Source organism: Dasypus novemcinctus, chromosome 4 (genome assembly GCF_030445035.2).
Source record: "Dasypus novemcinctus isolate mDasNov1 chromosome 4, mDasNov1.1.hap2, whole genome shotgun sequence".
NCBI lineage: Eukaryota > Metazoa > Chordata > Mammalia > Cingulata > Dasypodidae > Dasypus > Dasypus novemcinctus.
In genome coordinates this window covers 46,057,054-46,073,088 of record NC_080676.1, presented here as the reverse complement: position 1 = coordinate 46,073,088, position 16,035 = coordinate 46,057,054, and the positions used below count along the sequence as shown (strand labels likewise).

General features: G+C 44.3%; 1 protein-coding gene across 2 annotated transcripts in view; it reads left to right on the top strand.

The window, feature by feature from the left end:
- Positions 1–10,174: 10,174 nt before the first annotated feature.
- The window catches only part of TNFSF10 (TNF superfamily member 10), a 33,255-nt gene continuing 27,394 nt past the window's right edge, over positions 10,175–16,035 (top strand). The window contains exons 1-2 of one of the 2 annotated variants that reach the window (XM_004463954.5): positions 10,175–10,616; positions 15,576–15,713. In XM_004463954.5, the coding sequence (XP_004464011.1) occupies positions 10,482–10,616; positions 15,576–15,713 (273 nt within the window). In that variant the 5' untranslated portion in view covers positions 10,175–10,481. The remainder of the gene's footprint in view (positions 10,617–15,575; positions 15,714–16,035) is intronic. The other variant, XM_004463953.4, reaches the window with a different exon arrangement.

The following is a 16,035-nucleotide window of genomic DNA, read 5'->3' as shown; positions in this document are numbered from 1 at the left end:
GATCTCCTGAATTCCAGGCAAACTCTTTACCCTCATTATGTAGATGCAGTCCTATTTCCCCTTGATAGTCAGGATCAATCACCCCAGCCAGGACAGTAATTCTGTTGTTTCAGAGTTAAGAGGAGGCCAAGGTGGCCAAGTGGCACTCTTCACTTCCAGTTCAAAGGAATTATTATTATGTTCCCAGGTGGCAGCCCTCCTCCTTTTGGAAGTAAGACCTACAGACCAGCAGAGCTTAATGTTGCAGGGACAGGAAGCAAAAATTTTCCTAGTGGATCACTAGGGGTAATAGTGAGTGGTGCCACCCCATATCCACTCCTTGATTCCTGGACCCATGAATCCTGGTTATGGGAGAAAAAACACCATAGAGTGGATGCTTCTTTAGAGCATACACAGTCACCTGGAGAACACTGTCCCAGCCCTGCAAGGTATTGCCACTTAGTTGGAGCTATAATTGTGTCTTCAAAAGGCTATTTCACCATTCTATCAGTCTATCTGCTTCAGGATGGTAAGACCAGTGAATTCCATGGGCATGTGCCCATTCCCACATATCCTTTGTTATGAAATGATTTCCTTGATCAGAAGCAATACTTGTGGAATGTCATGGCAGTAGATAAGATATTATATAAGTCCAGGGATTGTAATTTTGGAAGAAGCATTGCATGCAGGATATGCAAAGCCATATCCAGAGAATGTACCTATTCCAGTTAAAACCAATCACTGCCCCTTCCAGGGTAGAGTGATCCAATGCAATCAACCTGCCACCAGGTAGCAGGCTGATCACCTCAGAGAATGGTGCCATATCAGGGACTGAGTGTGGGTCTCTGTTGCTGGTAGATTGGGCACTCAGCCCAATCTCAGCCTTGGTGAGGTTATGCATGCTTCTGGACCCAGGCATAACCCCCATCCCTACCTCCATGGCCACTTTGTTCATGAGCCCATTGGGCAATGAGAAGAGTGGCTGGGGAAAGAGTCTGAGCGTTAGTTGCAGAGCCGTTCATCTCATCACTTGATTATTAAAATCTCCCTCTGCTGAAGTCACCCTCTGAGGAGCATTCACATGGGACACAAATATTTTTATGTTTTTTGCCCACTCAGAAAGGTCTATCCACATAGCTCCTCCCCAGACCTCTTTGTCATCAATTTTCCAATCATGCTCCTTTCAAGTCCCTGACTATCCAGCCAAACCATTGGCAACTGCCCATGAATCAGTGTACACATGCACCTCTAGCCATTACTTCTTCCAAGCAAAATGAGCAACCAGGTGCACTGCTCAAAGTTCTGCCCATTGGGAGGAGGATTTTCCCTCACCACTGTCCTTCAGGAATGTCCCAGTAAAGGGCTGCAATGCTGTAGCTGTCCACTTTTGGGTGGTACCTGCATATCATGCAGAACCATCTGTAAACAAGGCCCAAGTCAACTGATTGTCTCTTCCTCAGCCAACTGACTGTAAGAGGCTCCCTAAGAAGCCAAAGCTGTGGGCTGGGAAAGAGAAGGTAATGTGGCAGGGGTGGGGACCAGGGGCATTTGGGCTACTTCCTCATGTAACTTGCTTGTGCCTTCAGGACCCGCTCAAGCCCTATCTCGTAAATACCACTTCCAGTTTATTATGGAATGCTACTATGCACTTCCTACTTTATGGTTTGGTGGGTAAGACAATACCCAGCTCATGATAGCAACTCAGGTCTCATGGTAACTTGTGACACATGGTTAAGCATGCAGTCTCTACTAAGGCACAGTAGCAGGCCAAAAGCTGTTTCTCAAAAGGAGAGTAGTTACCTGCAGAGTATGGCAGGGCTTTATTCCAAAATCTTTAGAGTCTCCATTGTGACTCTCTTATAGGCGCCTGCCAAAGGCTCCTGATGGCATCTCTATTTACCCCTGAAACTTCCAGCACCATTGGGTCTGTGGGATCATCTGGCCCAAGTGGTAGTGCAGCTTGCACAGCAGCCTGGACATATCACAGGCTCTTGTTCCAACCCCTAATCAAAACTAGCATCTTATCTGGCCACTTGGTAAATGGGCAGAAGCAGCACACTCAAATGAAGAATGTGTTGTCTCCAAAATCTGAAGAGACCAATTAAGCTTTGTGTCTCTTATTTAGTCATAAGAAGGGCCAGATGCAACAGCTTATCCTTCACTTTAGAAGAGATATCTTGACATGCCCCACACCACTGGACACCTAGAAATTTCACCGAGGTGGAAGGCTCTTATATTTTTGCTGAACTTAGCTCCCATTCTCTCACATGCAAATGCCTTACCAATAAGTCTAGATTCTTTGCTACTTCTTGCTTGCTAGGTCCTATCAACATGATATCATCAATATAATGGACCAGTGTGATGTCTGATGGGAAGGAGAGACAATCAAGGTCCTTGTGGACAATATTATGACAGAGGGTTGGAGAGTGATATACCCCTGAGTCAGGGAAGTGAAGGTATATTGCTGGCCTTGCCAGCTGAAAGCAAACTGTTTCTGGAGGTCCTTAATAATGGCAATTGAGGAAAAAGAGCATACACCAGATCAATAGCTGCATTGCAGCTACCTGGGGATGTGTTGATTTGCTCAAGCAATGATACCACATCTGGGATAGCAACTGCAACTGGAGTTACCACCTGGTTAAGTTTACAATAATCTACTCTTATGCTCCAAGATCCATCTGTTTTCTGCACAGGCCAAATAGGAGAGTTGAATGGGGATGTGGTGGGAATCACCACCCCTACATCCTTCAGATCCTTGATGGTAACACTAATTTCTGCCATCCCTCCAGGTATCCAGTATTGCTTTTGATGTACTATATTGCTAGGTAGGGGCAGTTCTAGTGGCTTCCAGTTGGCCTTTCCTACCGTAAAAGCCCTTACTCCACAAGTCAAGGATCCAATATGGGAATTCTGCCAGTTAGTGAGTATGTCTATTTCAATTATGCATTCTGGAACCACAGAATTGGTCTGGGGAGCCCACTGAACCCACTATGAGATGGACCTGAGCTAAAATGCCATCAATCGCTTGACCTCTATAAGCCCCTACTCTAACTGGTGGACCACAGTGACATTTTGGGTCTCCTGGAATAAATGTCACTTCTGAGCCAGTGTCTAATAATTCCCAAAATGTCTGATCATTTCCTTTTCCCCGGTGCACAGTCACTCTGGAAAAAGGCCATAAATCTCCTTGGAGCAAGGTGGGAGGAAGATTAATAGTACAAATTTTTGGTAGTTTAATAGGATCCTTCCCCAAGGAGACCTGGCCATCTCCTCATTCAAGGGTCTCTGGGTCTGTAAACTGTCTCGAGTCTGGGGATTGATAAAGGAGCTGTGATTCTCTGCATCTGTATTTCAAGTTACAGTTTAGTTCACTCAACCTAAAACTCTTCTGGTTATACAGATCCAGAAGAAATTTAGTAGACTACCCATCTATTTCACTTCTAGGTACCCCATGATCTATTAGCTAAGGCCATAACTCAGACTATTTTGAGTGCTGCTTTGAGTATGCCTTCATTGCGGTAGACAAACCCACCTTGTCTTTGGTGATTAACTGTCAATATTTGACTTTTACCTGCCGGAGATCCCATCATCCCCATAATGTTTAAGGATTCTAGTTACATTACAGCAGTTCCAACAGTAATATCTGGACTACAGAGAAGAATAAACAAGAGTTCTTCAGAGAAGATGGATTTAGTCTTACAAATTCATTTCTCACAGTCCTGGTTAAAGGTGTGTCCTCTGGACATTCCTGGGGTGGGTGGGCAGCTCTTAAATGGTAAATCCATTCTAGCATTCCAATCTCCCTAAGCCTTTGAATTCCCTCTTCTACTGCATACCAGGGCAAATCAGGCATCTCAACCTCAGACATGCTAGGCCATCTTTTGGTCCATGTTTCAGTCAGCCACCCATGCAAACTGTTAGAGCCCTTTCTAACCCCTCCAGCTACAGTGCTGATCCAGAATTTCTGCTTAGTGAGCCCACAGCAATAATTTCAGCCTAATTCAACTTCATATTCCTTCCACCACTATCCCATACGCTTAGTATCCATTCCCGCACACATTCCCCTGATTTCTCTTTATATAAGTTGGAAACTCATGCAGTTCTTTCAGAGTATAGCATATTTCCTCATGGGTCACACTTTGTATTTCCCTTTGCGGGCTTGTTGTGATTTTAGTCTAGTTAGGTCTCGAAGACAAGAGAGGTGGTGGGGGTGGGTAAGGAGAAGGATTAGAAATGCATAACCCACTGAATGGACTGGGGGAGAGTGTGAACTACAAAGTAAACTAAAATCCATGTGGTGTAGCAGTGCTCCAAAACGTACTCACCAAATGCAATGAATGTGCCACAATGATGAAAGAGGTCGTTGATGTGGGAGGAGTAGGGGAGTGGGAGATGAAGTATGTGGGAACCTCTTATATTTTTTAATGTAACATTTTTTGTGATCTGTATACCTTAAAAAAACAGAAAATTTAATAAAAAAATAATTTTTTTTAAAAAAAAGAAAGAAATGCCGTTCAAGCTCGGGGCTTTCCTTTGCATTTTCATCTGCTGAGACACGATTAATCTCTTCAGGAAGGGGTCAGAAGGCAGATTCCTCAGGGCAGAGCGGAGGCTGGGCAGCGAAGCTGGAGTTTGTCTGGTACCTGCCTCAGGGCTGGAGGAGGTCCACACTCCATGGGGCAGGCCAGGGGCTGGGCAGTGCAGGCTTCAGTTTGGCTGGTTCCCACCTCAGGACTGGAAGGAGGTGTGGACTACCCGCGACTGGCTGGAGGCTGGGTGGTAAAAGGTGGTCTCTACAGGGCAGGCCATCACAGGTTTATCTGGTAAAGTCTCAGCAGAATTTAAGATTCCAGTGTCCCCACCAACACCAATCCTCAGGGTTCTACTCCTTTCCAATCAACGCCTTCACTTTAACCACAGACCCCCTAGGAGGTTGAGATTTTAGTTTTCCTTTGTAACTCTGCTACTTGTACAGTGAGAGTCTGAGTCTGGTTTTCAGATATCCCAAGCCTGTGGCTGCAGGAAAGATTTTCTTTCAAAGCACACATAGAAACTTTCACATCGTTCATGCACGTTTCAAATTTGAGTTGCAAATTTGAAGACTTTAGGTCATCTCTTTCTTTTGTAACTATATCCAGAGTATCTAGGAGGAGCCAGCCAAGACCACTGTACATTTTGACTCCACAAAACTGTTAAGGTGTTGAAAACACTCTCACCTAGATTCCCGCCTTTAAGTGTGGACGTAGGGGAATCCAGTGATGATATTTTGTGTATCGCCATTGCCAACATGAAGCAGGCTTGTAAGATAATTAGAAAGATCTGGAACCTGGTAATAAGTCCACGTGTCATTCAGTATCCCCCCAAGATGGCTGCTGGAAGACCCTCAAGAGATTCTGCCAACTGGGAATGAAATTTCCTCCGGAAGCCAGGAGAAGCCCTGGATAATCCCCAAGGACTTTCTCATTGGGCCCTTCTGGGGGACTGATGGGTGGGGTAATCAGTCAAAACAGCAAATACCTGGGACTTCTCCCATGCCATTAGCAAAGGGGCAGAATAAATAATTGTTCAAAAAGCAAGCACAAAGCCCAAATCTCTCTCTTGCTCTCTCTTGCCTTCACTCTGTCCCAGTGCCAGCCCCGGTGCTGGTCCGTGTGCCTGTTCCTGCCCTCTGAACCCTGCTCTCGCCAATTTTTCTCTGCCATGATTACCACACAAGTAAAACCTGGGCATTTATAATCTCCAACAGGGAATTGTAGTCTGTAAATCAGCCTGCTTTATCACTTTTCAGCCCCTTCCTCTTCATCTGGGACCCATAATCTGTTATTTTCTCCCATTTCTCTACCCTTCCTACCTTAGTAAATTACTGGCCTAACCCCACGTGCTCTTTTATTTTTTTAAGATTTTATTTATTTCTCTCCCCTTCTCCCCCGCCCCATTGCCCATTGTCTGCTCTCTCTGTCCATTGGCTGTGTTCTTTTGCGTCCGCTTGCATTACCTGGAGGCACTGGGAAACTGAATCTTTTCTTTGTTGTGTCAGCTCTCTGTGTGTGCAACGCCACTACTGGGCTGGCTGTGCTTTCTTCACGCAGGGTGACTCCCCTTGCAGGGCACACTCATTGCACGTGGGCACCCCCACACGGGGGCGCCCCTGCGTGGCATGGTACTCCTTGCACGCAGCAGCACTGCGTGTGAGCCAGCTTACCACACAGGTCAGGAGGCCCTGGGGATCGAACCCTGGACTCTCCATATGGTAGATGTATGTGTATCAGTTGACCCACATCCGCTTCCCTTGACGTGCTCTTGAAATTCATTTCTGCATCATAGTCAAGAATCTAGACAAAATCCAGTTACAAACTCATGCCATGGACTGCTAGTGGCCCCTTCATTAGTGGAAAGGGAGTCATTAGTACCCTTGATTCCAATTCGAGTAGAGAGCCAATGGCAAAACTCCCAGAACCCCCTCAGACATCCCATATTTAAGAGTCTGCTCCTTAAGAACCACTGCTGGTACCAAGCTATAAGAGTCAGGGTTCTCTAGGGAAACAGAATCAACAGGAGATATCTGTAAATAGTATGAGATTTTATAAAATTCTCTCACATGACCATGGGAAAGAAAAAATACTTCTAGTCCTTTACAGAAAATATTTGCCAACTCTGTTCTAGAGTCAAGGAGTTCAGAGAATTAGGTGGGGGAGTGGGGGTGGGGATACATTAATCTTGGAAAGAAACCCAGAGTTAAATTAAATTAGTCAAGACTTGCAAAAAAGTGAAGTGTACTCAGGATGTGGGTGTCTACTTAAGTGCTCTGTTCCTTCAAAGCTTGCTCTAGTTCTATTTGTAAATGTACAAATTCTTAGACTGAGTAGTTACCTAGCTGGCATTTTAGTGTTTTTTTTTTCTGTAGGAGGTACTAGGGATTGAACCCTGGACCTTGTACATGTGAAGTACGCACTCAGCCACTAAGCACTTCAGTTTTAATAAAGGATTATGTAAAATTGTATTGATTATATATAGTCTACCTCATTTTACCAGTCTTAGTTGTCTATGCCTCATATTAACTTAATTATCTGTTACGATGTCACTAATTTACTTCAAAAAGCTTTGTCTTAGTTTGTCAGGTTGGTATGATAAATACCACACAGTGGGCTGGCTTCAATAACAAGAATTTATTGGCTCATGGTTTTAGAGGCTAGAGAGGTGCAAAATCAAGACAGGGGCAAGGCTTTCTTTCTCCTGGAATCTGTAGCGTCTGGTGCTAGCTGCCAACAACCGTTGCAGGTCTTGGCTTGCATCTCTGCTTCCTCTCACGTGGCAAGCTCTCTCTCCTGCTTCTGCTCTCAGTTTCTGCTGACTTTCTGCTTCTCTCTCTCGGCTTCTCTGGCTCTGGCTTCCAATTTCTTCCTTTTCTAAGTCTTCCAGTAATATGGATTAAGATTGGCCCAGTTTAACTGAAAATAACCTCTTCAAACGGTCCTATTTACAATGGGCTAACATGTACAAGGCAGATTAGGAACATGTATATGCTGGAGGATGTCATTCAGTCTACCACAGGCTCCATCACAAATAGAGGGTCTCGACGGTCACACATAAGTCACCTGGGGAGCTTTAAAATAAGTACCAATGTCGGGATCCTACTCCTGGAATTTCCAACTTTAAAAGGTGTGGGGGTGGAAGATAGGCATTTATGCTTTTAAAATTTTCTAGATGATCCCAGTGTGCAGCCAGGATTGAGAATCACAGACATAATGTGATGTTTTTTGTGTATTAGTTAATTTAAATAATCCCTTAGGTCCCATCACTTTCCCTGATTAGGACTTGACAACCCACAGGTGGTCTCCTAGCATTCTAATTAGAGTCCACACTCCAGAGGGGACGACCCCTCTTTCTATTACCTGTGACACACCCATACCAGGGCTTTGATAATTAGCATGATGAATGTCAGAAACTGCTTTTAACTGGTGTGTTAGTTTTCTTGGGTGGCTGAAACAAATTTCCACATACTTGGTAGCTTAAAATAACAAAAATTTTTTCTTTCACTGTTACGGAGGGCTGAAGTCTGAAATCAAGGTGTTGGCATGACTGTGCTCCCTCTGACAGCTCTAGGGAAGAATCCTTGCCTCGTCCAGCTTCCCGTGGCTCCAGGTTTTCCTTAGCTTGTGGCCACATAACTCCAATCTCTGCCTCCACCTTCATGTGGTCTTCTCCGCTGCCTGTCTCTCCTCTGTGTAGAGAGGCACGTGTCACTGGATTTAGGGCCCACCCAGATAATCCAAGATGATCTTGTCTCAGCATCTTTAACTTAATTCCATTTGCAAGGACACTTTTTCCAAAGAAGGTCATATTTGTCGGTTTCAGGGCTTAGGACACGGCAGCAGTGGGTGGTGGGGGTGGGGGGGTGGGAATGTTTTATCAGTTACTCCACTATAATTGGTAAAATTGGTGACTCATTAATAATAACAGAAATGGGCTCTTTGTTGAAATTAGTGATATTTAAGACATGTAAACTGGCTGAAATATTTTAAAAGCACTTAGCTTGCTTCTGGGAAAAGGATAAATAATCGACTAGTGAAGCACTAGGCCAGAGGTTGGAAAACGTTTTCTGTGAAGGGCGAGATGATAACACTTTTAGGCTTGTGAACAAAAAGCAAAATCACATCATAACTGCACTACTGAGATTTATAGTGTGCCAAGCAATAGTGCAAAGTGTTGAGAGCACCACAGGCCGTCTCTGTCCCAGCCACTCAGCTCTGTCTCCTGCTGTAGGGCACAAGCAGCCAGAGCCGACATGTCAACAAAAGTTCATGGCTGTGTTCCAATAAAACGTTATGGACACTTAAATTTGGGTTTCATATAATTTTCATGTGTCATGAAATGTTTCTCTTTTGACTTTTTAGAAGTCATTTAAAAATGTAATGTGGGTCATATTACAAACCGTGGCAGCGGGCCAGGTTTGACCTCCTGCAGGTGTCATTTGCCAACTCTGCTCTAGACTGAACCCTTAGGGATGAGAGCCCAGGCTAAATTCCTAGCATGTCCACATCCAACTGAGAATAAGAGGATTCTGATTACCTGGTGCTAAATAAAAGGATAACAAGATTCAGCCAATAAAGTTCAGTCACTTCTGCCTTCAGTGAATCTTTCATGCAAAGTGACAGTTCAAGCACCAAAAACTTTTTATAGGCCAGGTGGTCTCAACTTTAGCTGCACACTGGAATCATCTCTGGAGATTAAAACTCTTTCTGCCCAGGAGCAGATGTGGCTCAAGTAGTTGAGCTCCCACCTCCCACAAGGGAGGTCCCGGGTTCCTTCCCCACGCCTCCCAAGAAAAGCAAAAACAAACGAAAAAATCAACTCAGGAAAGCCAATGTGGCCTAGAAGTTGAGTGCCAGCTTCCCACATACAAGGTTCCAGATTCAGTTCCCGGTACCTCAACAAAAAAAAAATCCTTCTGCCCAGACGTATCTAGAGCAATAGCTGGAGACCACGCCCACAGTTTTAAAATCAGAAATTCTAGGCAAAGGACCCAGACATTGGTATTTTTTTTAAAGCTCCTCTAGGTAACTCTTGTGTGTATGAGGGTTGAGACACAGGAATCAGTTTTTGTTTGTTTGTTTGTTTGCTTGGTTGGATTTTGGGGGGTTTTTTGAGGAATTGCCTTGGAGTGAACCCAGAAACTCCCACGTGGGAGGCAGAAGCTCAACTGCTTTAGCCACACCCACTCCCAGGAATCAGCATTTTTAAAAAATCTCCCCAGATGAGTTCAAAGTGCAGACAAGGCTGAGAATCACTGACCTCCAAAGGATAAAGAACTGGGAATTTGTCAAATCCGGAGTTAAGTAATATGGTTGTTTTTATTAGCTAATAAATGCTTACTATTTCCATGTGTGGAAGAAATAGCTCTGAAATTTGCTTTCGTTTTGCCATCATGATGAGGTTGCTGGGAAAGTGATGTACGCCACAGTTATTCCATGGCTACTTCCAAAAGTACTCAAAAATTGCATATAGGAGCGGGTGTTGTTCAGTGGTTGAGCCTGTCCTTCCCATGTTGGAGGTACTGGGTTCAATCCCCCGAACCTCCTAAAAATATACATATAACCAAAATGGCTAGCTCCATCTGGAATTGCATGATAATCCCATGTCCAGCTGCCAGCACCTCCAGACCTGAGTGGCCTCAGGCCATGGTCAGACACTGGGTCAGCTGACAGGGACAGGCTGCTGGGATGACAGTCGCTGGGCAATGGCACAGGCCCTGAGCACTAGGGAGGGAGTGTTTGGCTTAAGCCTCACACAGCCCTTAGATTTTGAAGGATTTTTCAAGTGTTTACCTCTTTGGCTCCTGAGGGAAACAAGCCGGCTTCTTGCCGTTTGTTATTGCTGAGAGGCGATTTTAGTTTCATTTTCTCATTCCTGGTAAAAGAAGCCAAACAGGCTCCACCCTGCTCACCGCTCACGCACAAGAACTACTCTTTGTGCTGACTCCGTGGCAGTGACACCGGCAGGCCATGGCCATGCAAGCCCCGAGCCCCGGGGGCCCCAGCCCCGGGCAGACCTGCGTGCTCATCCTCATCTTCACGGTGCTGCTGCAGTGCCTGTGCGTGGCCGTGACTTACGTGTACTTCACCAACGAGCTCAAGCAGGTCAGTACCACCGGCCGGCCGCGGCCTCTCTGCAACCCGCGACCTGCCTCTCCTTTGTCTCTCCACCTGCTCCTCCTGGAAGATTTTACAGAGGAAGAAAATGCTGCTTTCTCTGGGCGTCGTCCCTAATTGTTATACAAGTAGTTGCTTTGCAGAAGCGTTAAGTTCCAGGGATCGGCTACGCTACAGCCAAGTCATGGGTGAAGTCTATAACAAAGAGGTTATCAGGTGGACTCAGCTTTTCACAGTTCATGAGTATTTCAAATAATTGAAAATAAAACTGCCAGTCCATGCCTGTGGATGGTCCAAGTACTCATCCAGGCACATCTGACTGAGGAAAAAGAAAGCTTAGTGTCATTATAGCTTATGCATTTCTCAACTATATAAAACTTCTGGACTTACAAATTGCAAAATTGCTTAAAAGAAACCAACTCAACCTTTGTTATATTATAACAAACATAAAGTGGTAATGTACATTTTGACTGATTTTATATTATTAGAGAACTGCAAGCAGAAGGAACTTTGGAAACTCCTCATTTTATAGACGAGGAGAGTAGAGACTTCACAAAACGACTTTCCAAGCTCGGGCAGGTGTTTGGAGGCAGAGCAGCGACTAGCTCTGCTGGGCTGGAGTCTGCGGGCACCTAAGCCAGTGCACAGCAGATTAGCACATTTGCACTTGTGATGCAATTTGTTTGCTTCTGAATTGCGATGTAACTATAAATCTCTCAACTGGCCAGGAAATGCAAAGTTAAGTTTCTCAGAAAAATAAAAAACTGTGCAAAAGCCACAGTGTGTTAATTATCTACCAAGGAAATGCAATTTGTTTACCCTGTGAAGTGTAAATCTGGTTTTCTCAAACAGAAATTTTTCCTTTGGAAATGGAAGAAACTCTTATTTGATTTGCAAGTAATTATGAAAACTATAACCACCATCAGATGACCAGGATAGTCAACTTTATATGTAGGACACACATTGAAGTCTGTATATTTGTAAGGAAAAAAATCAATGAACCTATAGTCCGGGTCTAAAGTTCTAAGTCTATATGAAAAACTGCAATGCCTGTGTTTACCTATTTGGAGCCAACATGTCCTAATCTTTGTTAACTTTGCAACATAAACACAGTCTGCTTGTTCTTATAGAAGTGGCTCTATCAATCTGGCCATGGTACCAGTAGGCCTAATTTTAAGACTGCTTTAACTGGTTTTGACTGATTTGATACATGGGATTATCTGGGTATATAGTAAGTTTGCTTTGAATTCTTCTACTATACAAATGGAAGTTTCATATAAAGCTGAACATCCCCACATTTGTGCACATTTTTCTTGATTGCATATTTACATGTATGCATAGACATGCAGAAGAATACACTGAGTACTAGAAGGGGAGAATTAACCGATATTGAGCACATACTGTGTACCAGGAACTTTGCTAAGTGTTGCCCCTGTTTCATCCTCATAACACCCTGTTTTATAGAGGAGCAAACTAAGGCTTAGGGAAGTTAGGAGACTTGTTCAAGATTTCACAGCTAGTAAAAGGGGAAGTCCTGTTTTGAATGCAGGCATTAAATAGATCCTCAGTAAGTTTTAGCCACTGTAATTACTGTTGAGAAGCCTCCTGTAGGAGTTAGTCTCCTCACAGGAGGTTTTGCAAGGGAAAATAAATCTGAATCTCCTTGGGTATCTGTGTAGACTTTGGAAAATCATATTCAACATAAGTATTCTTTGCCCTGAAACAGATTACAGGGTCCTCCTTTACTGGTGGAAGTTGTAGAGAGTATGGGTTAAGGAGAGCTAGAAACATTGGATTAAGTCTTCAAAAATAAGTTTGTAGACTAGCAGCTTGAATAACAAATATGGACTCAGCCTCCAAATCTGTGTCTCCCTGGGATGGTTTTATGACAAGGGAACTGCCTATCACAATGGCATCCCAGATGGGGAAGAGGGGACTCCTTTATGCTATTTGTGGTCTGCAGAAAATGATTGTTAGAGACTAATGTCTAGGCAGCTGAGAGGGTCAGAGCTACTATCTCAAAGACTCTGAACCTGCAAAGGAGCTCTCCCTGCTGACTTCCAGTGCTGCCAAGAAATGGTTGGCCCTGGCTTGGACAACAGCCGTGTTTGCCATGGCACCAACAGCAGCTGTGGAAATCCACTTCTTAGAACCAAGCACTCCTGGAACAGATGAGCAGGCCACCAGGGCAAAGGCTGCCTCTCCTTCCAGAGGAAGCCCCACCCCACCCCCACCCTGCCTCATGCCCAGAGATGCAGTCAATGCGAAAATAGCTCCTAGACTGTGATATGCTGCAAGAAATATACATTTTGATGTGGCAAGGAAGTGGAACGGTAAGGGGAAAGGCAGCTCTATCACACTAATTATTCTTGAAATAGCCGCACACACCCACTCCCCCATGTGCTCAGTCTACCAGTATTAGGCAAGGTTCTACAGAGAAGTAGCTACCACATACGGTAATGGAAAAATTGTCTGGGGTGGGGAGGGTCAGAGGTTCTTCTAGTTAGTCATAAAAACTTCTAGAATTTGTTGATAATAATGATTTCTAGATGATAGGATGATGGGTAACTTTTTCCTTTTTATTCTATATTTTCTAAATTTTCTGTAGGAAATGTCATAAAAATTTCTATACTCATTCATGATTTTCCTACAGATTTAAAGAAGATGACTTTTTAAAATAATCTTAAGAGGAACCAACTATATACAGAATTGCATTTAAGTCTGATCTTAATCTTATAAACAAGTCTGTATGGGAGGGAGATCATCCAAAGTTAACTGGTGGTTCTGTGGGAGGCAGGATAATGGATGATTGTAGTGCTCTTCTCTCTACTTTTCTGTAATTTCCAGGTCATCTGTGTGTCTTGCATGTGTCAAAGTTTCACTCATTTTGGGTAACAATGAAGTCACATTAGCTTATCCCCTCCCTACTCACATACACCCAGGACTTTACAAAAATTTCCAAAATCCCCCTTCTACCTCCTGAAAATGTTTCTGGAAAACCCCAGAGGGTATCACTGGTGCCAGCCAGCAGTTGGGACTGACTTGGGCTGGCCCCCTGCTGAGGCTCCGCTTTCACCCCTCGCAGGCTCCACTTCAGCCCCCTCAGCCCGAGACCCTGGGCAGCTCTCCACTCTCTCTTCCTGCCTGCGGCCCTGGCCTCCCATTCTCTCAACTCTTGCAGATCGAGACCGCTCCCAGCCGCTGTAAATAAAGTAAGAAGGCGAATTACTTCTCCCTTCTGAGCCGCGCCCATCTTTTTGCCCCAACAAGTCACAGAGGTTCGTGAACCTACTTGTTGAGCTTCATCAAAACCCCCGGCTGCCCAGGACACATTCGTGCTGCCGGCACGGCCGGGCTGGTCCAGAGTCCACTCAACGTTTGCTCACTCCCTGTGGAGCCAGCCCCGGTCCCTGTGGCTGAATCCAGCTCTCCCTCTTCCTACCTGATCCTGCCCCAGTTGGCTACACATGCTCATATATTTCCGAACCATATGTGATTGAGTTCTTTCCATAAAACGTTTTCTCAACTTCCAAGTAAGTTGGAGATGTAAGTAGATTTCTAGAATAGAAGAGTAAGGGGTGGGCAGGGGCAAGGCGATGCTGGCTAAGTCCACTGTCAGTCATTTCTCAGCTTAGGTGCCTCCAACTGTCACCCCTGCTAGAGAAAAAGGAGAAAGTTTTTTTCTTGTAATTAAAAAAGAAGGAAAATAAACATTAATTTTTTGGTAACTGAATGTTCTTTGCCAGGATCTGTGGAAGGAATTAATTAACTCTGGTTTATGCTTTTGCACTTGATGGACCTTGATCAAATGTCCCTGTTCAGTGGCCCAAGGGGTATATGTCAAAGTACAGAACCTTGTCTCTGGCTGGGACGTCTCATAAATGGTTAAGTGACTGTCATTTGGAATGAGATCGCCTTTCTATAGGAAGGAGCAGATCATTTTTAAGTTTGATCCATTCTTCATTTTCTGGAGTTCAAATCACAGATAAAAACGGTCATTATCCTATTTATTTTCCCAGAGAAAGGCAATTCGGCAGATTTCTACGGGGAAATAACATTTCTTCAATCCCAGTTATTATTTTTTTTTAATCAAACAGAAAGAAAAACAAATCTGGCTTTTTGTGGTTTGCTGTTTTTCTTTGCCAGATGAAAGCAAACTTGATTAATCAGTTACTGGTCTGAAGGGTTCAGGATGCATGAGTGGGGGTGGGGGCAGGGCATGTTTAACAATAGGCAAGGACTTTGTTGGCATTAATTTGGCTATTGTAAATGCTTCCTCTCTTTATCTGAAGTAGGGAGCAAACCTTCAAATGGTGTTTAAAGTCTCTGCAGATAAATTCTTGCTAGTGTGGACATTTAGCGAGGCTACATTTAAATTTCTAAAGGCAATGTGATTCTGATTGTGCCATCCAGAGGAGTAGAAATCACAAGAACTGGAATATACTCAGATAGCCAAAGCAAGAGACTACTGTTGTGTGCCCCTTCACAGTGCCCTGTGGCTTTTTCTTTTTTAACTTGTGATTTTGGAATTTAAACCGACTCCATTGCCTACCTTGTGTCTAGACGGGTTCTCAAGCTTCAGAATGGGGTCTGCAGCATGTCAGAGCTGGAAGGGATTCGGCCCAGGGAACCTCCTCAAAACTCCTATGAGGAGTAGACTCAGAAGAGGGGAAGCGACCTGCCGAGGGAAACACTGCTGGTTGGTGCAGGGAAAAGCACCACGACTCAGGATGCTTGACCCACACATGTATCCTTTCCAAGTCTCCAACTGTTTCCTCCTATTCAAAGGATGAAGGACAGCATGTTGAGTTTAATTCCAACTCATGAACTCATCCAAGATGTCAACACTTGTCTGAATCAGTCATCAGTCTCTGTTGTTTTGACTGTGGGTCAAAAACCTAAAAAGCACTTATCCACAATGACATGTCATACTCTTTCCCAACCCAGCTGCAGGACAAGTACTCCAGAAGTGGAATTGCTTGTTTCTTAAAGGAAGATGACAGCTCTTGGGACCCCACTGAGGAAGAGAGTATGGACAGTCCTTGCTGGCGAATCAAGTGGCAACTACATCAGTTCATTAGAAAGGTAGGTGCACTGCCAGGTGACCTCACCAGCAGGTAAAGAAGGCCAGAGGGGAAGGAATGTGTAAGACCATCAAGTCTAGAGCCCTGATTTTGCGAATGAGGAAGGCCCAGAACACTTGTGATTTTCCCCAAATTTGTAAAACTAGGAAAGGGTAAAACAGCACCCATCGTTGGGTCTCGGCCAAATCCTGGTCTATAGTTCATTCTTCTACCTCACACTCATCTAGTCTAACTTCTTTATCATACCATGTGGAAACTGAGGCATTGTTAGGCCAGTAAATAGGTTCAAGGTCACATAACATTAAAGTAGGTGTGATTTTTTT